The 19,275-nt window shown below is 45.0% G+C and overlaps 2 protein-coding genes across 4 annotated transcripts in view; one reads left to right on the forward strand and one right to left on the reverse strand.

The window, feature by feature from the left end:
* The window catches only part of ZWILCH (zwilch kinetochore protein), a 34,046-nt gene extending 30,876 nt beyond the window's left edge, over positions 1-3,170 (forward strand). The window contains exons 17-18 of the mRNA XM_021693995.1: positions 1-113; positions 3,082-3,170. Of these exons, the coding sequence (XP_021549670.1) occupies positions 1-113; positions 3,082-3,170 (202 nt within the window). The remainder of the gene's footprint in view (positions 114-3,081) is intronic.
* A 2,037-nt stretch (positions 3,171-5,207) lies between these two features.
* On the reverse strand, positions 5,208-18,193 carry LCTL (lactase like). 3 transcript variants are annotated; one of them, XM_021693999.1, is made up of 13 exons: positions 18,076-18,193; positions 17,516-17,679; positions 16,825-16,912; positions 16,450-16,559; positions 15,544-15,672; positions 15,348-15,443; positions 13,762-13,816; positions 13,516-13,677; positions 9,958-10,232; positions 8,850-8,976; positions 8,469-8,668; positions 7,175-7,238; positions 5,208-5,500 (listed from the first exon to the last, which is right to left on the reverse strand). In XM_021693999.1, exons 1-13 carry the CDS (start codon positions 18,191-18,193, stop codon positions 5,385-5,387), a joined length of 1,704 nt encoding a protein of 567 aa, XP_021549674.1. In that variant the 3' UTR covers positions 5,208-5,384. The 3 variants fall into 3 exon arrangements, with proteins under 3 accessions (XP_021549674.1, XP_044774074.1, XP_044774075.1); XM_044918139.1 differs by lacking the exons at positions 7,175-7,238; positions 8,469-8,668; positions 16,450-16,559; ... (1 more) ...; positions 17,516-17,679; positions 18,076-18,193 and having other exon boundaries at positions 15,544-15,633; XM_044918140.1 differs by lacking the exons at positions 7,175-7,238; positions 8,469-8,668; positions 15,348-15,443; ... (2 more) ...; positions 17,516-17,679; positions 18,076-18,193 and having other exon boundaries at positions 15,544-15,633.
* Between the last annotated feature and the right edge of the window lie 1,082 nt (positions 18,194-19,275).

The raw sequence follows: 19,275 nt of genomic DNA on the forward strand, positions 1-19,275 counted from the left end.
TGAGAAGCCACAGAAATGGCAAGTGGAAATAAGTGGTGGTCAGAAGAAGGTGAAAACAGTTTGGCAGCTGAGTGACAGCGCACCTGTAGACCATCTGAGCTTCCACAAATCTGGTAAAGATGGTTTTTCATCTGTTCAGATAAGTTCTGCCAATAGAAGAGAAACAGAATCTTTACTAGCACATATGATAGCTCTCATGCTCAGTTTTAAAGGATTTTCCTGAACTGCAGGTGTAAAACATATTTATTCTGGAAAAAAACCCTGGAAGAGTGCTTTTTCTCATTATCCTCGATAGAGGAACTTTTATTAAAAGAGGTCAAGCAATAGGGATACAGGGAGTAAAAACAGATTATAAGGTTGGAATTCCAGCTCATTCTTTTGTGCACTCTTTCATTGATGATATTTCTGCTCTAATGTCTTCTCTGGGGGGCAGGAGGAGGGTTGATACTTCTAATGTTCGGTCAAATATGGTCCAAGTCAGAGAATGTGTGTAAGCCCCTGGCATAATCAGCTGGCTCCAAGTATTTCTCCTTCAGCAAGCACCTGTAAACTGTTATCTTCGTGTGTGGATTGCATGGTGCAGTCCTCTCGTTGTATAGGTCTTAAATGGCTGCATTTCAGATATTGCGATGATTATCCAAAATCAAATCGGATAGTTTTAAGACAGAATCTGAAAAGATTTCAAAGGCCTATGGTCAGCCACTGCTGCTGGTTGTTGAACTGCAGAACTATACAAATAGTTCTATTTTAGAGATTGATACCTTGCAAAATTATTTCCAGAAAATGTTTGTTCTTCTCCCCAGAATATTTTTTGATTCAAGCATAATGGAAACTTCTCTGTTCATATGGCTGAACGGTAAAAGTCCTAAAAAAAACTGAAAAATTTTCCTGAGAACCATCAGTTAAAATTTTTCTAAGTGTGATATGAAACCTGGAGGGTATAAAGCTTGAAAATCAACCATATAAAATTAGAAAAATTTCTGCATGACAAAAAAATACCAGGGGCAAAACAACAAGGAAAATTAATTTGCAGCTCATGTTCAGAAAAGGGGCTACATTGCCTAGTATATAAAGAACTCTTAAATCAGTAAGAAAAATATATCAATAACTCAATAGAAAAATGGCAAGTAACACGAACAGTTTACTAAAAAGGAAATTCAGATGTCATCTTCAAAATAAAAGGTGCTCAGCCCCCCCTATAGTAAGAGAAATGCACATTTATATTCCAGAGATACCATCTTTCACCTGCAGATTAGCAAAGATCAAAAAGTTTGGTGTATAGTACTGGCAAGGATGTGAAGAGGTGGTCAGCCTCACACATTGCCGGTTGAAGTGTAAGGCTGTACAGCTCCTGTGGAGAGCGCTATCCCCCCAAATTTAAAATACATTTTGTAGGCCAGTAGTTTTACTAGTGGGGATTTATTCCATACATAAAACCAGACATGTGGAAAAAGACCTATGAACAAGTGTGGTATTGTTTACAGTAGCAAAAGCGTGGAAAAAAATATGGAGAATGGGGCATAAGAAAAGATCTGGAAGGATACAATGAAATTGTAACCCGGAGGTGTGGCATGATGGGGGCAGGGGTTGTTCTCAGCTTTGGGTGAACATTAAAATCATTTAGGGAGCTTTTTAAAGTCTTAATACCAAGACCAAGTAAATCAGAATCTCTGGAACTGGTGCCTGGACATGAGTGATTTTTAACGTTCTCCAGGGGATTCTATTGTGCAACTAGTTTGAGAACCACCAATTTAAGCATTTTGTTTCTCTACCTGTGTTGTTTCAGGTTTGTTTTTTCTTTTTTAAAGACCTATATTTTATGATTAAAAATAAAGTTTTAAAGCTATGAACATATGTGATACATTTTTGGAAAATGCCGTTTTAAAGTAAGTTTTAGTACATAAAGATTAAACCTGTTTTATGAGGAAATTCATGCAAGATTAAACACCTTTTTCAATGATGCTGAATAAGTGAAATAGATTGAACGTAACTTCTAGAGTCTTTGATGCAGATTACTTCAAAAAAGAGTAAAACTTACTTTGGTTAGAGTTAAAACAATTTATTGATGCATTGTTCCAATGACTCCGTCTATGAAAATAAGGAATTTTTTTTTTTTTTTTAAATAGGAATTCTTACGAAATCGTATATTTGCTTGCTTGGGAAAGCACTCAGTCCATTTTGGCTAGAACTTTTTAACCTCTTCTCCCCATCTTATGTTCTTGATGTGTTTATCTAGAAATTATTCAGTCCTCAGCCCAAAGCAAGACCCACTGGTGAAGGAGGCCCTCAGTTGTAAGCAGTATGGGCTATTCAAAGACCCAATTGTGTAAATATTAAAGCCCAGTCATGATTTGTTTTTGCCAAACATCATACGCATTTCAAAGGTTAGACTTTCTGCTTCATTGGACTGAGCACTTAGGTCAACTACTAGCTTTTCAAGATATCTCATGTTGTGATATTGTAGAGTAAAACATTGGGATCAAAAGCCGGAAGACTTGAGAAGAAATGTCATGGGGAAGAGAATAATGATTTGCAGTGAACAGGGGAGAAGATCAGTGTCCGGGAGAGTGCCACTCTCCCAGGGGGTGCTCTGCAAATGATTGTTGAGAATGGTGAGAATGTGGAAACCAAAATGTTGACCCACAAGAATGGGGACATAATCTCATCTAAATGTTAATTGTACCATTTATTTTTTAAATACAACAGTCTTCAGCAGAGGAAAAAATGCATATGTGTCTGGCCCTAAGACTAGAAATCCCAAGTAGAAATTGGTTTCTGAAACATGTGTTAAGATTGGAAAAAGAGTTTAACCACAGTGGATGAGACACAAAGATAAAACAGTAGGTTCCCAAATTAAAAATACAGGATTAAAAAAAAAAATCTGCTTTGTATTTTCTTTAATCACGTTTTCAGTGCACAAAGGGTTTACTATTTAAAGGAATCGTCGCTGCTGGGTTTTGTCTCATGAATTCAAAGTAGAAGACACATGTCATTCAGATTACCTCTTGATTATTGTAACATTCAGCAGTATATACTAGAAAGGCCAGCAGGCTGGTAAGCAGTTCTGATCTCTGTTTACAGATGTTTCTGAGTTAACATTGAATGGTAGCCTGGAAGAAAGGATGTCCTTTACTAACCTGGTTACCTGCAGCCAGGTGCATTTCAAGTGAAGTCGGCTGATAGAGTCCTCTGTAAGGTAGTATGTTCGCTTTGTGTTCCCCTTTGTAATGTATTAAGTATCTTATGTTTCAGTTTTTTCTACAATAGAAATGTTGATTTAATCCATTTGGAATATGGATTATTTTTCAGTAATCATGCAAGAGGCTTACCAGATGTTATTGAGCAACGCAAGTCTTTAATTTCCTTTCTACCTTCTGTAGTCACCTTAATAGGTCAGGTTAATCCTAAAACCAGAGAAACGAAAACATTTTTTTGAGTGGTAATGTCTTTGCATTTTAAATCTGTATATGTGGTAGAGAGTTTGATTTCAAAAACATTGATGGGAGAGGAAAACCCTGAACGAGCCTGTCGATTTGACATTGAAAGCAAAGTTCTGTTAAAAGCAATTTTACCTCAGCCCCCCGATATTTTATAGCAGCATTATCAACAATAGCCAAACTGTGGAAAGAGCCCAAGTGTCCATCGACTGATGAATGGGTAAAATGAAATTTTTATTTCATTCCTATATACAATGGAATATTATTCAGCCATAAAAAAGAATGAAGTCTTGCCATTTGCAACAACATGGCTGTAACTAGAGTATATTATGCTATGTGAAAAAGTCAGTCAGAGAATATGATTTCACTCCTATGTGGAATTTAAGAGAAAAAAAACCATGGATGAGCATATGGGATGGGGGAAAATAAAGAGAGGGGAATGAACCATGAGAGACTCTTAACATTAGAGAACAAACTGAGGGTTGATGGAGGGAGGTGAGTGGGGGATGGGCTGGATGGGTGATGGGCATTAAGGAGGGCACTTGTGTTGAGCACAGGGTGTTATATGTAAGTGATCAATCATTAACTTTTACTCCTGAAACCAACATTGCACTGTATGTTAATTAACTATAATTTAAATAAAAGTTTAAAAAGAACAAAACACTTTTACCCCAGCCCAGTTGTAGCGCTAAAGCCCCAGATGTAAATACCCTTTTTAAAATGTTTGAGCTAGCCAAGAGAATTAATGCAATAGCATTTTCTACTGTCTTACTGTTCTTGTGTTTCAGAAATAGTAGAATCTGGTAATTAATAAAATGCTTCATATCATTCTTAAGCCATGTTTTGTCCCCAAATAAATAGATGTTATTTAATTTTAGCATTTTATCATAATTAAAGAATAAAATGGACCTTCATTTTAAAAACCCTGAATATCTAGTTACAGAAAAGGTATTAAATAATATTTCTTTGAGGTATTTCAGTGAGGTTAATTGAATTTAGCGCAAGAAAGTTTATCTCAGAAAAGTGTATGTGCTCACTTACTTGGTACCAACCTAATGCATTTTCCTAGTTGCCGGACAGAATTTAGAACCTGAAGGGATTGTTATCTGTAGATGATTGACTGTCCATTGTGTGTAGGACAGTGTTAGGATGGCAGTTATTTCCACATTAAAGTAATGTTTCTGGATAGATTTTTATTTTTATTTATTTTTTCCAAAGGAAACTTTTTTTTTTAAGTTTTTATTTTTTTTAAAGATTTATTTATTTGACAGAGAGAGACACAGCTAGAGAGGGAACGCAAGCAGGGGAAGTGGGAGAGGGAGAAGTAGGCTCCCCGATGAGCAGGGAGCCCGACCCAGGGCTCGATCCCGGGACCCTGGAATCATGACCTGAGCCGAAGGCAGACGCCTAACAACTGAGCCACCCAGGCGCCCCTATTTTTATATATTTTTAAAAGATTTATTTATTCATTTGAGAGAGAGAGAGAGTATGAGCAGGGGGAGGGGCAGCGGGAGACAAGCAGACTTTGCAATGACCGGGGAACCTGTCACGGGACTCGATCCCAGGACTCTGGGATCATGACCTGAGCCAAAATCAAAAGAGTTGGATGCCTACCTGACTGAGCCACCCAGGCGCCTCTGGATAGAGTTTTAGAAGGAAAAAAAAAATCAAGTTATCAAAACAGTTTGTGCACTACGATTCCTTTTTTGCAAAGTGAAGATAGATGCCTAACAGCAAAATATTAACATTGGCTTTGACAGGTGATTTTTATTTCATTTATGCTTACTTTTATTTTCTGATTTTTAAATCCCAGCATAAGACCAAAAAAAAAAAAATTTATCACAGAGCCTGAAAACAGAAATGTATATAAACCTTCAAAGCAGAGAAAGGAGGAAGATCCTCAAGATTCTTGATGAAAGATGAATCCACAAAATGGGTAATCCTGTCTCAGCTCTGGCTTCGCAGGAGGAGCATCAGGAGAACTGCAGAGATTAGTACACAGAGGGTGCAGACTGTAGGTACCACGATCTCTGTCACCATCTGCATGTGACTTAGCAGAGGCTCTGAAATGGGAGAGAAAACACCACAAATGAGCATGTCCTCATTTCAGCGAATATAGCCTCACCCTGAAAGATTCAACTGTATTGGGAAAAACTTGGAAAATGGTATCATCAAGCTTTGTAATTATTCTCAGTTGCTCCAAAAGAGAACATGGTGAATTAAATGTTACTAAAAAAATTATGTGAGGGCTTTATAAAATATTTCACAAAGTATGGGGTAAAGAATGCCTATATTTGGTTCTTCCATAGGTATTACAATAAAGTCTAAGTGTATGTTATACTTACCATAAATTCATATGAGGATATTAACTAACAGGCGTGTTCCAAGGTTGCTGTAATTTTCACTGGGGGTGGGGGTTGTGAAAGAAAAATCCTGGGGAAGCATCGGTAACCTTTCAAAGGTGTTATTGTGTATCTTAAGATGTGTAAGAGTTTCCATATTGAAAGTTTGTGTGGCAATTCTTGCATGGTTAAGTAATAATCTTGAAGAGTTGAATGATAAGCCTGTTTCATGTACATGATTATAGTAGTGGACATTTATGTAATTCCCACTTCTAGGTTTTGTGCCTGCCACCCTGGCTACCATGATAAATAAAGCATGAGGCCCTGTTCCCACAGAATTCATAGACTCAGCAGTAAATTCTACATCATGTGTCTGGGTGATAAAATACAAGTTAATTTTGGTTTAAAGGAATATACATCCTTAATATGACCTGGTTATTTAGATGGGAGCAGGGCATGGTAGTGTATTGGCCTATAAAAATAGCTGAATTGGGGAAAAAAATAGCTGAATTGGTAGGATTTGTTCCATCTAGCACTTTCCACCTCTGATACCACATTAAAGATGGGTTTGTTAAAACAGGAAGTATAGGGCGCCTGGGTGGCTCAGTCGGTTAAGCGACTGCCTTCGGCTCAGGTCATGATCCCAGGGTCCTGGGATCGAGTCCTGCATCGGGCTCCCTGCTCTGCGGGGAGCCTGCTTCTCCCTCTCCCACTCCCCCTGCTTGTGTTCCCTCTCTCACTGTGTCTCTCTCTGTCAAATAAATAAAATCTTTAAAAAAAAACAAAAAAAACCCCAGGAAGTATATTTCTCTGATTGCCCTTAGGGAAAGACAGAATTCAAAGAAACACATGCTGTGTGCTGGCATTCATTAATATGTAGATACATCTTTGTTATTCTACATCTCTGAGCCTTTTCGATCCTACTGCACAAGAAACCTTGCCTTCTGTGAGGTCAGGGACCTTGTTTGGTTTATTGCTGGGCTTAAAACACCCCTTAGCTAATAGTGAGTGCTCAATAATTACTTGCTGAATGAGTGAATATAATATCTGGAATGTTCTTTGCCTTCTCTTTATTTGAATATGGTTGCATTTTTCCCTCCTTCCACAAAGCCTACAGTAATCAAAATAGGTTTATAAACTGGCTGTATGATTCAGAAAGAATCAAACTAGGAGGGATAAAATATTTCTCTTTTGTGGTAGATTTTTAAAATGTTATCTGAAATGCTTATAAAACAAATTTGACATTGTTTCAAAATGAAGGAAAAAATTCATTTTTAATTGTATGTTTAGGAATGATTGACTTCAGGTAGATGCACATTTTGAGGTTTCGGTAACGTCATTGTATGTATAATTATGTGCCTTACTTATCAAAGGGAAAAATTAAAATATACTCACCTGCAGCAAGCATCTGGTTGTTGATAGAACAAGTTTCCAAGGCTTTGAGGTACCAACTCTCCACCTAATAAAAACCCACTAGGTAAGTAATGTCATCTTAGACTAATTTTTTGCTGTTCCAAATCATTTTTGAGATAATGTGGGATTAAAAAAATTTAAATCTGCGTGGAGTTTAAATTAGTTAATATTTATTAAATACCTATGTGCATCATTGTGAGGGAGTCAAAAAACAAAACAAAACAAAACTAGTCTTTATTCTTGAGGAGCTTACAATCTAGCACTTTTCTAGAAATGCCAGACTGGTGAATGCCTATGAGTCACTGTTTGTTTATGGTGCCACTGAGCTCATCCTAAAAGGACGTTGGCAAACAACTGAGATTTATTTTTAGAAGTTATCTTTATTGAGACATTCTAAATTATGATTTTTTTTTTTTTTTTTTTTAAAGATTTTATTTATTTATTTGAGAGAGAGAATGAGAGATAGAGAGCATGAGAGGGGAGAGGGTCAGAGGGAGAAGCAGACCCCCCGCTGAGCAGGGAGCCCGATGTGGGACTCGATCCCGGGACTCCAGGATCATGACCTGAGCCGAAGGCAGTCGCTTAACCAACTGAGCCACCCAGGCGCCCTAAATTATGATTTTTATTTCCTGCCATCAATAGCAACATAGAGAACGGATAGAAAAATCTACAGGTGACTGAAAATGGTATGTTTTAAAGGATTGTTAATATTGTTTATTTTTAATCTCATTTTGGAACTAATGGGAGAAAAGAAGTGAAAGTTATGGTCATTATACATTTAATTTGCCTGTTTCCATATATGTTGAAGAGTAAGTAGTCAGTATTTGTTTGCATTAAGATATAACATTTAGGATAACATTTAACTAGAAGTCTCTAATGACTCTTATAACCTAAAACAAACAGGACTTCTACATAACTTTCTTTGTTCATGCTCTGCAAGTTAGGAGTGAATTTGAAGTGAGGACTGAATTTTAAGGCATGTTTACCCCATTCTAAGCAAATGAGCAAAGAGGTGGCACAAATTAGGGGAAGAATCAAAGGCCCAGGTTCCCACAAAGCCCCGTCCTCCTCCACAGAGGAGAGAGGACAGAGGCTTGCCACACTGCACACCCCAAGCTGCTTAGCTCTTCAAAAATCTAGAACAAGTGAGGGGCGCCTGGCTGGCTCGGATGTAAGAGCACATGACTCTTGTTCTTGGGTTCGTGAGTTCGAGCCCCACGTTGGTGTAGAGATTTAAAAAAAATCTAGAACAAGTAACATCAATAATTAGTCCTACCTCTCTTGGGTTGGGAAACCCATTGGCAGTGATAATCTTCCTGTAATATTGAACTGACGCCTTTGGGTAGCGCGGCTTATTTCTGTTGTTAAATTCGACGTAGTAGAATCCGTATCTATCTGAGTATCCTTTCTCCCATTCAAACTTATCCAACAAAGACCAGGAAGTATACCCTTTTATATTAGCACCATCTTTTATAGCTGCAAAGACATTTTGTTCCATTTTTAATATATTTCACTTACTTGGAAAAATAACATTGTGAAGATAATTTTAAATGAATTCATTTATGAGATTTAGAAACAAGCTTTAGTCAATCACAGCTGTTAGCAAATTCAGTCCAAATTAAGTAGAAAATATGTGAAGGCCGTCTTCGTATCTCACCTTTCAGCATTTCATTTATGTAGCCCTTAAGGTACTGAATTCTCCATTCATCACACAACTGCATACAGTGTAATATTTGAGACGCGCCGTTTTCTGTCACATAGATGGGAGGATTGCCGTATTGAGTCTGAAATTGAGTCATAGGAATATCTTAAAAATTCCAACCTACAGGTGGGTTTCTGAGTCTGAGGCACATAGGGGAACGGTGTATTTAAGCCGCCGTATTCCAATCGAGTGTATTTAGCATTTGGGAGGTGCCAGCTCACACATTTATTTGGAGGTGAATGTAGATAGGAGCCAGTTCATACGAAAGATTACATTTCTCAGTGACTCGTCATTATAGAGAAAATGTACTTCAGGTCTTGTTCTTTCCCACATAGCTCATTTCAGGTGAGAAGGGCAGCCAAATAACTAAATGTGGGATGAGAATTTGTAGCTACGGTTCTATACCTTGAGATGGTTACTCATAGTCGGCATTAGTCTCTCAAGCCTGTATCTAGTAGCCTCTGAAGTAGAGGTGACTGAGTTTCACTTTAAAAGGGATGCACCTAACTGGAATTAAAATAAAAACCTTAAAAAAAATGTAGGCACCCGAGCCTGAGCTGTAAGATCATGAATGGAGGTCAGAAATGTTCACTGGGGGTACCTGGGTGGCTCAGTCAGTTGGGCGTCTGCCTCTTGATTTCAGCTGGGGTCATGGTCTTTGGGTTGTGAGATTGAGCCCCCTGTGGGCTCAGCAGGGAGTCTGCTTGTCCCTCTCCTTCCCCTCCCCCAGCACGTGCTTGCATGCTCTCTCTCATTCTTTTTTTTTTTTTTTTTTTTTTTTTTTTTTTTTTAAAGATTTTATTTATTTATTTGACAGAGAGAGAGACAGAGAGAGAGGGAACACAAGCAGGGGGAGTGGGAGTGGGAGAGGGAGAGGCAGGCTTCCCCGCGGAGCAGGGAGCCCGATGCAGGGCTCGATCCCAGGACTCTGGGATCATGACCTGAGCTGAAGGCAGACGCCTAACGACTGAGCCACCCAGGCGCCCCGCTCTCTCTCATTCTTTCTCAAATAAAATCTTCAAAGAAAAAAAATGTTCATTAAATAGCTTAATGTGATAATCACCTGAGCAAAGTGGAGGAGCCTCCTAAAGCCCCATGGCACAGAATAGAGCCACTTAGACCCCGGATCGGGCCAGTTTGGGTCAACCAGTTCTACTAAGTCACGATCATTCTGGTAGCTGGGCCCCTGGCGGGAGGGGTATTTCCTTTCTGTGATGTACCGAGTAGTAAAATGGCCTAATCCCAAGAAATCAGATGTGCCTTTAATGTAGCTTTTTTCCTGGAGTGAGAACACTGGTAACCTTGACATATCCAGGCCTTGCTCTGCACTCTTTTTCCCTATTGAGAGAGAAAAATAAGAATTTAACAAAGTTGGCGTTCTCCCAATCCTTTTGCTATGACGTACCATGACGATACTGGTGTGTTGACATAAAAACTGCTATCCAGGTCCCGGGCTTTGGGGTTCGTTTGTGTGGAAAAAGTAGCCTTAGCTTTTTAACCTGGCATTTTGACATTTGAATACTATTCAAAATGTTAAAAGTTTATATTGCTTAAAAGTTATATTTTCATAGATCACTCAGTGATCTATGCAATGGTATGCAGACAACTTTGTAGCTATATGGAAAAAAAGTGGAGTTGGGATTCCTGTATTATTTCTTGTAGCCAAAATTGGTAATTTTGGTTGTCTCTGGGAAGAGAAGTGGAAGGCCATTCGTGGTGCGGATGGTGGCGTAGGGGACATACAGTCACGTTCATGCACCTTTGTAGTGTAGGCTGGTACGACCTCCGTGGTGGGAAATTTTGTCCTAGCATTTAAAATGGTAAAAGAGTATGTCCTTTCACTGGCCAATTCCACATCTGTTTTATCCTACGTTTTACTCGCACGTGTAAAAGGATGTGTGTTCAAGGATCTTCATTGTAGATTAAGTAGCAAAAGATTGGAAACAACCTAAATGTCTATCAGGAGAGACTGGTTAAATAAATGATCGGATATCTATCCGTACAACACTGCAGTCATTAGAATGAATGAGGCAGCACTTTATGTACCAATGTGGAAAGAATGCCAAGATGCATGTTGAAATGAAAGATGCAGAGTGTTGCATATAACAAGCACACACACGGAGCAGCAGTGTTTTTGCTCACACGTGCACAATCCATCTCGGGAAGTATGCTTCCTGTGGGGGAGGATGGGAGCAGTGGGGAGAGGGAGGGAGGGAAGCTTGACTTTTCACCTTGTACTCTCTTGTAATTTAAAAAATTTGAAACATGCATAAAACCTTCGTACAATCTATGCAAAAAAAAAAAGGTTTTAAATGAGTAAAGAAAAGTAACATTGTAGGAGTTGTTCTAAAATACAACCATAAACATGTTTCCAAAGAGGCTATTGGTTTAGATTAACTGAGTGAAAAGCTTGTATTATTATAAATACTTTAAGATCCTCACCTGTTATTACTTTCAGTGACAGTAACTTGAAAACCAAAAGGCATTGTCCCTGGACTGTCTAATACAGTGGCCACTGGCTACACATGGCCATTAGATGATGCATCAGTCACACTGAAGGACAGAATTTTTAATTTTTTAAAATTTAAATAGACACAAATGACTACAGGCTATCATATTGGACAGCACAGATACAGACACTTCCACCATCACTAGAAGTTCTGTTGGACAGCACGGGTCTAGAACTATGCTCGTTCGTACATCGTGCTTATGAGATGCCTGAAAGTAATTTGTGTACAGGACTTCCAGCAGAATGCTTTCACTAAAGACAATATTAACTGCGCAGAGGATCCTTCTTCCCACATTGTAGCAGGAAAAATTCAGCCCCGTCTCCATTTGAATTACTACAAAGTTGGAGTTGGTGGGGTCTGGAATTAATTGGCCTGAAGCCCAAGAACTCTTCTATGACAAATAATCAATTTGGCGGGCGCCTGAGTGGCTCAGATGGTTAAGCATCTGCTTTCGGCTCAGGTCATGATCCCAGGGTCCTGGGATCGAGTCCCGCATCAGGCTCCCTGCTCGGAAGGGGGCCTGCTTCTTCCTCTCCCTCTGCTGCTCCCCCTGCTTGTGCTCTTTCGCTCTCTCTGTCAAATGAATAAATCTTAAAAAAAAAAAAAATCAATTTGGCTTCTTTAATGCCATCCTGTTGTGGCTCCTGCCACAGCCTCTGAGGGTCCCGGGGCTGAATGCCAAGGGAGTGACGGGCTGTGCCCTGCAGGGCAGGGCAGGGGCATGGGCTCTGTCCTGAGGGCTTTTCCCTAGGCATCTTGAGGACATCATTCTCAGGATTTCAAACCTATGTGTATAGACGTGTCACAGAACTGGTTATTGCCGAGAGATTTTTAGAGATTATTTGTCTAGTCCTTCATTTTCAGATGACAAAAATGTCACCCAAAGGGTGAAACCCCTTGCCCAGAGTCACTGGTTAGAGCTGAGTTGGAATTAGAACCTGCTGCTCCTATTCCAGGTAAGTCTGATAAATGGTGCTTTAGAAAGGGAATTTTTTGAAATGTTGACAGTTCTTTGTCAAACATCCAAAATAGCCTTGCTGTGTGAGATTTAACCTGTCAATGCCACCCTTGTCTCTCTACAGGGGGATGCAGACTGCTACCTCTAAATAAACAGAGCTAATACTTTGATTCCTGTGGCCAGACACTGGTGGTTGCCCACCCAATCAATAGTCCCATGGCTGTCTTTCCCTCTTCCTCATCCTCCTTAGAGAGTCCTGGCTCCCCCAGCCTCTGAGGACGCTCTAGTCCCAGTGGTCTAGGACATTCTGGGGCATGTGACAGTTCCATCCCTTGAGGACTTCCCTTGAAGTCAGTTGTGGGTGGAGACCGATTTCTGGGAAGATTGTCCTTGTTCTTAAAAATGGGTATTACCAAGCTATTTCCATTTTTCTGCCTCTGGGTGTTGATATGTAAAGATATGATGCCCGGAGCTGCTGCAGCCATCTTGTGGCCGTAGGGAGTGGTTTGATGGGCTGGCTAAAGGTGCCAGAGTGAAAGATGGAATGGGCCTCAGTCCTCAAAGACATCCCTGAAGGCTGGATTAACTGGTCCTGGATCATCCTTTTCTGGACTCGGGACTTGAGGTGATAAATTCCCTACTTTTCAAGCCATTTTAGTTGGCGTTTTCTGTTATGTGGCACTTAAAGGCACCCAAACTGATAGAGCCTTGTGAGCTCTATGCGTCTTTATTCTCCTCTCTGACATTGCGGAAACCAGGACTTGGAAGGCATTTCTCAAGTGACAGAACCAGCGCCAGAACTGGCACTGCCCACGACTGTGTCTGTGACTTCTCTCTCCTACTTGGAGAGGGGGTGGAGTGGGGAGAAGGAGACCGGAGAGCAGAACAGAAAAGAGAGCAGCCCGGAGAATGGCTCTACTCTCCCCTGGGTCCTGAAATTCTCAATCGCCATGTCTGGGGATTTGTCTGGGAGTCGTTCCTCCCCCCTCCCCAGTTCAAATGCGCAGTTCTCAGTTCCTTGAGGGCTGGACTCTCCCTTGGGTGCCTCGTCCGAACCCCGTGTGTTCTTCCATCCCCCTGCCTCTCCATCACCTCACTCGCGCTCAGTACTGTTGCTGTGGGGCCTGGAGCTTAAAAATGTGACTTGGCTCACCGATCCGGTCCTTCATGACTTGAGGGTAGTCTCCGGCGTAGATGGGGTTGGCAAACCAGCCCAGGCAGAACTGTAGGTATCTTTCGGCAGCTTCTATGTCCTTGGGGCTACTCATGTCCACGGGTTCCCCCCAATCGCAGTTTAATGAGATCCCCACCAGACCTTAAAAGAAAGGACGGGGGGGTGGCAGGTGCAAATGGCACCCCCCCCAGGGCTGTGTCCTAACGCATGGGTGGTGGGGCTCACCTCGCTGCTTGCCGCGCCACGTTCTGTTGTAGGAATGCCAGGCTTGGGCGTGGGCCTGAAAATGGAGGGGTGCATCAGAGGTGCCTGGCTGGCACATTTCTCTCCTGTCCTGATGAGAGATCAATCTGATGGAGTCCCATCTTTTCCCTGAGTCCAGCCTTGATGATCCCGATCCCTTGTCTCCCTCCCTCTGACCTCCAGAGACACCTGTTTTCTTTGTGCTGTAGAGAAACTTGGTCTAATTCTGGCACAAACACACAAAACTACCTCTTTGTGTGATTTCTTGTTCCGAAGACTTTTGCTAAAGTTTCTTGTTTTGTTCCTGCTCGTCTTCTGTAGTCACTAGGCAGTACTTTTACCGTAGGTGCTCAGGAAGTTTGGAAAATACCAAGCATCTGGAACAGTCTTGAGAATGGAATTCAAAATGTGCCGACCTGCCTTCTCTCCATACTCTCCATCAGTGACCCACTGAGGCCTTCAGAGCTCTACCCTTTAAATAGTCACAGTTTAAGGGGCGCCTGGGTGGCTCAGTCAGTTGGGCATCCGACTCTTGATTTCGGCTCGGGTTGTGATCTCAGGGTCATGGGATGGAGCCCTGTGTCGGGCTTCCCGCTCAGCGGGGAGTCTGCTTGAGATTCTCTCCCTCTGCCCCTCCCCCTGCTCGCTTGCTCTCTCTCTCTCTCTCTCTCTTTCTCAAATAAATAAATCTTAAAAAAATATTCACAGTTTAAGAACTCATAAGCCAAATGTAGAAAGAATGAGGAAGTCTTCTCCCTGACAGGAATTTGAGAGTCTAGTATGTCACTCAGGGGCCCCTGACTTCCTGCTTGATCAGATTGTCCCCCTTCTGCTGAGAGTCCACTGGGGCCATGCTGTCATGCCTCCTCATCTGTGTCCTGCACTGTGACCCAATCCCCTCCCCCCGCTCAAGCCTTCCCAGCGGCCTTGTAACTCACGAGTTACCCTGCAGCATCTCTGTCTCCTTCCCTCCCGGGCCCTTACTGAGCTTGGCTGCCTCCACGGCAGCTCTCCCAAGAAGGGGCCATTTTTTCTGTCACACCCCACATACCTTGGGGGAGTGGGTAGTGTCCGCCTTGCTCTTTATTACTGCTTGCAAACTATTTCTCCTTCCCAAACCCCAGGTCCTTTGAAGTCCACGCCGGGAGACAAACACTCCTAACCCCTTCTTACAGTTGTCCTTCACCAACCCCATTACTACATTGAAGATTTCAGCCCCTAGTTCACTGTCATCCCACCCCTTACTCCTGTCACCATTCCTCACAAGGCTGCTGGGACCTGTCGGTGACAAGTTTTCACACGCATGCGCTCCATCCCCCTGACCGGGTTGTAAGCTCTAGAGAGCATGCACTGTGTTGTCTCGGTGGCGGTGGCCAGCACCGGGTGACTGGGCACTGCCTCCACAGAGCCTCGTGGAACGCAAGTGAACGGTGCGGAGGTGCGGTGGAATATGCTGGAACCACAGAGGGCTGAGCTCAGGCTCGGACCCCTGGGGCAGGCTGAACTGACACTGGGGTCTGTCCCTCCGCCCCGAACCCAGCCTTCACTCCCAGAAGGACCCACCTCACCTTAATGATGTGGTGCGCTGCCTTGTACAGGCCCGTGCCGGGGAGCTGCAAGCCTGGAGCGTGGCGGCCCGTCTCATAGCCTTTCTCTGCCATTGTCTGCGGGACGGCAAGCGGGCATCACAGCACCCGTGAGAAGGGGTAGGAGCGCTCTGGTCCGGGAAGGGGGACTTCCCACCTGGAGGAGGGTCCTGCTTACCCGAGGATCACTGAAAGTGATCCAGTGCTTCACCCGGTCCCCAAAGGCCTCAAAGCACAGATTGGCATAATCCCCGAAGTAGCTGATCATGCTCACATTCTGCCACCCGCCGTACTTGACCTGGAGCAGCTGCAGACAGAGTGGAGAGAGAAGCAGCTATCCCCAAGGGTCTGTCTCTAGAAAAGACTTCTGGAGTCCATAGGCCTAGTATGTGGGAGAAACAGGGTGATGACCACCACAGAGGCTGTTGAGAGCAACAGAGAGCAAAGATGCGGAGTCTTGGGCGTTACAACCCGAGGATGGTGATGGCCATCACTTGGCCAGTGATGAACCATGAAGCAACATCAGTAGGGACAAGCTATGTGACATATACAATCAAGAGGGAGGGAACAGAGAAAGTTCAAGACTCTCATGCTTAAAAGGATTGTGATAGATTGAATATTTAAGAAAATTGGCCAAGGCAGAGAGGTCTGCTACTGGGAGAAGAACCTCAACTATATATCCAGAGGAAGTAAGACATGATGCAGGACATGGAAGCTCTGATTAGGATTTTGAGAAGACGTGAGAAACCCTAGAAGCTCTATTATGAGGGCGGGTTCTGCCTTCTTCGCTCAGATGATGCGGCTCAAACTCGTTAATTATGCCATTTCATCACATCTTGCTCAAAAGAGGTTTCTTTTTAGTTTGATTTGTTGTTTTTAGGCCAAATGTTTTGGGAAAACCCAAAATCCACACTCATCACCTATTACAAACATCAGTGAAATCAGCACGATGTCCCTCCATGGGTGAGTCAGATTTCTTGGCTCCCTCCCATCTCTGGGTCCAGACCCCAGCCTTTGCCCCACCTTGGCAAGCCCCGTCCCGCAGTCAGCCTCCCCCTGTGGAGCTGAGCCCCCCGGGCCTCACCTGTGGGAGATCCCAGTGGTGCAAGGTCACGATGGGGGTGATGTTGCTCTTCAGGAGGGCATCAATGAAGTCACTGTAGAACTTGATTCCCCTCTTGTTCACCTTGTCAGCTGAAGGTGAGATAAAAGGGGCCGTAGCCTTCCGAAGTGCAGTGCTGCTGGGCCCTGGGGCCTCTCTGGGGCCTGAAGAAGCCCCCAGCCTGCCCAATTCTGGGTCTGAGGGATGGCATGGGTGCCCGGCTGCCTGAAGAACCTGGGAGGGCTGCTGCCATGTTCCGGGGATGCTCTCCCTCCCCAGCACTCTGTGGTGTCCCCACAGAATCAACATGGCCAAAAGGAACCACACTTGGGCTTGGGAGGGGCTGCGCCGTCTCACCTCGGACGCCGGTGGGTAGGAGCCGAGGCCAAGACAGGGAGAATCTGTAGTGGTTCACATGCAGCTCCCTGAGCAGGATGATGTCTTCCTGTGCAGACAGGGGTGGGAGGCAGGGTGGGGGTCATCTAGAGCTCTGGGGTGGGGGTTAGGGGTCCTGCTGGGGGCCTGGGCCAGTGCTCCTCATTTATACAATAGGTGTGAAAGCACCTTCCTCCTGCCAAGAGTCCAATACGTGCAGGATAGGGGACTGCTTTGAGGTGTCCATTGGGGTGTTCCTAATAAACTTGGGGGATGAATCCCCCAAGAAGTCAGCCCAGGGAGGAAAAGTGGGTCCTGAGCAGAGGGACTTCCCCCACAGGGGCCAATTCACAAGCAGAGACCAAGGGTTCAGGCCACGTGGCTTATAGACCCTGGGGTCATGGTATCAGCTGCTCAGCTGCCCATCGCTTGGAGTAAGGCCCTGGTTCAGGTGGGGCCCTGCTTTCCTTTCCTTTCTGCACATCCTCCCCTCTCCCCGCTCCCCCCAGCCCACCAATCCCCAGTCATCAACGGCCTCGTCCCTTTTTCCTGCAGTGGGATAGGGGCTGCTTAGCAGAGCACTGGATTGACATTGTCCCCCGGGCCCCCCTCCTATGTCACTGTCCACCTCAGCTGGGTGCATACTCACCCCTCACACACACCTGTCACTCACCTGCACCTTGTAGTAACCATCACAAGCCACATCTGCTGTCTCATCCCCAAGCACCTTGCCCTTCCCACTGTGAGTGAAGGCATCCCAGATGCTGGGCCCTTTCCCATCCTGGTCCCAGGCTCCCTCCGTCTGGAAGGCGGAACTGCCCACGCCCCAGGAGAAGCCTGCAAGTAGAGACCTTAAGCTGGGCCCTGGGCCCCCTCCCACACCTCCCACCCCCCAGCCCCTGGACTCTGGGCTGTGCCTCCTGGGCCACAGGGCAGGTCCCCTCCCCACAACCTGCCCCCATCTCCCCAGGAGTGGGAACCTGTGGGGCAGGGTGGGGGAGGACCTAACACATTGAAAACATTCATTTGCACAATTTTAGCTCTGATTAACATTCACTGTCTGTATAGTAAGTTTAAAAAAATCTGTTAGGAACTTCTATTTTAAAACAACTCTGTGGAGTTATTTTTCCCATCCTACCTGTCAGGAAACGAAAACACCAAAGTCTTTGGCAAGCCAGCCAAGGTGGGCAAACTGACAGACAGACGGACAGACCAACCGAGGGATGGACATACCAAGTGGGAAGGTTCCATAGTAGAAGGAGGCCTCTTCTGGGGATCCCTTCCTGGTGGCCCCCAGCCTGGACACCAGCAGTAGCACCCACCAAAGTGTGACAACCCGCACTGGCTTCATGGCACCCGGCCCTCCCCCATTCCTGAAAAAGCACACCTGACAGGTGGAGGTCCATGCAGCCAGGGCTGGGGGGCCGGATCCCAGCTTGGGGGTGAAGGCCAGGAGGGGAGGAGGAGGGGAGGAGGTGGGGGTGCTTTATCTAGAGCAGCTTTGGCTCAGCTAGGGCAGCTGGTCCATTGCTCCGCTGGGAGCCACCAGCAGACGCCGAGGCTGAGCACCGGGTACGGTTAAGGAGGAGATGAACACGGGGCTTGGGCGGGGGGCGGTGCTCCAGGTCAGATGCGCCAGGTTCCAAACCACCCCCGCTCCCTGTCTGATGGGGGATACCCAGCCCATACCCTGTGAGAGGCCCTGATCACATGGGGAAACCACTTCTGCCTTAGGGAAGCTCCAGTTGACGGGGGAGGCAAGACAACCCACAGATCCCCTGAAGCACTCCACCTATCACTGTGGCAGGGGTGGTGGGGGTACAGACCTCTCCCCAAGCCGGGGGTCATGAGCAGGGTTGCCATCCCAGGGCCTCCAGTCCTGAGGGTCAGGACGATGCCCTCCCCCTGGGACCCCCTCTCTGGTGCAGCCAAGCCGGATTACCTGGGATCGTCCTGTGTCCCAGACACCCCCAGAGTAGCGGTGGCAGCCAGAGCGCTCTCAGACTGACCCCAGGGTGTGTGCTGCCCCCAAGAGCAGAGCCCACAGCGCAGGGAAGGCTCTGGTTGGGGGTGTGGTCAGTGGCCCAACCTCCCCCTACAAAGAACTTCAATAGCCCCATTCAGTGGAGAGGGCAGGAATGCTGAGCTGGCCAGTGGGGCCTGAGTCAGCTGCAGGGGCAGCTTGGCCCTGGGCCCTGGGGCATCCAGTCAGCCCCCTGGGAGGGCAGAGGGGCAGAGATCTGGGCCCCCTGACCCCTTCTGGTCCTGATGTGCCACGTTCTACACACCTTAGCCTGGGAAGCTGGAGGTGGGCGTGGCGGGGGGGGATCAGCATTTGCAGGCACCTCTCTTTGTATCCACCTCTCCCTGCTGCCAGAGAAAATTCACGGCAGAAGATAAAGTTGGTTTTTCCACCTTACCTCCTTTGTTTGG

The sequence above is a fragment of the Neomonachus schauinslandi genome, chromosome 9 (assembly GCF_002201575.2).
Source record: "Neomonachus schauinslandi chromosome 9, ASM220157v2, whole genome shotgun sequence".
Taxonomy (NCBI): domain Eukaryota; kingdom Metazoa; phylum Chordata; class Mammalia; order Carnivora; family Phocidae; genus Neomonachus; species Neomonachus schauinslandi.

What these genes read in the sequence shown, in the direction of transcription:
- LCTL (XM_021693999.1), bottom strand. Translation starts at nt 18,193, where the DNA reads ATGAAGCCAGTGCGGGTTGTCACACTTTGGTGGGTGCTACTGCTGGTG. An exon ending in CTATGGAACCTTCCCACTTG is followed by an intron (nt 17,680 to 18,075) that starts GTATGTCCATCC and finishes CTCTACTTGCAG; the next exon opens with GCTTCTCCTGGGGCGTGGGC. An exon ending in CAGCGCACCACATCATTAAG is followed by an intron (nt 13,817 to 15,347) that starts GTGAGGTGGGTC and finishes CTCCATTTTCAG; the next exon opens with GCCCACGCCCAAGCCTGGCA.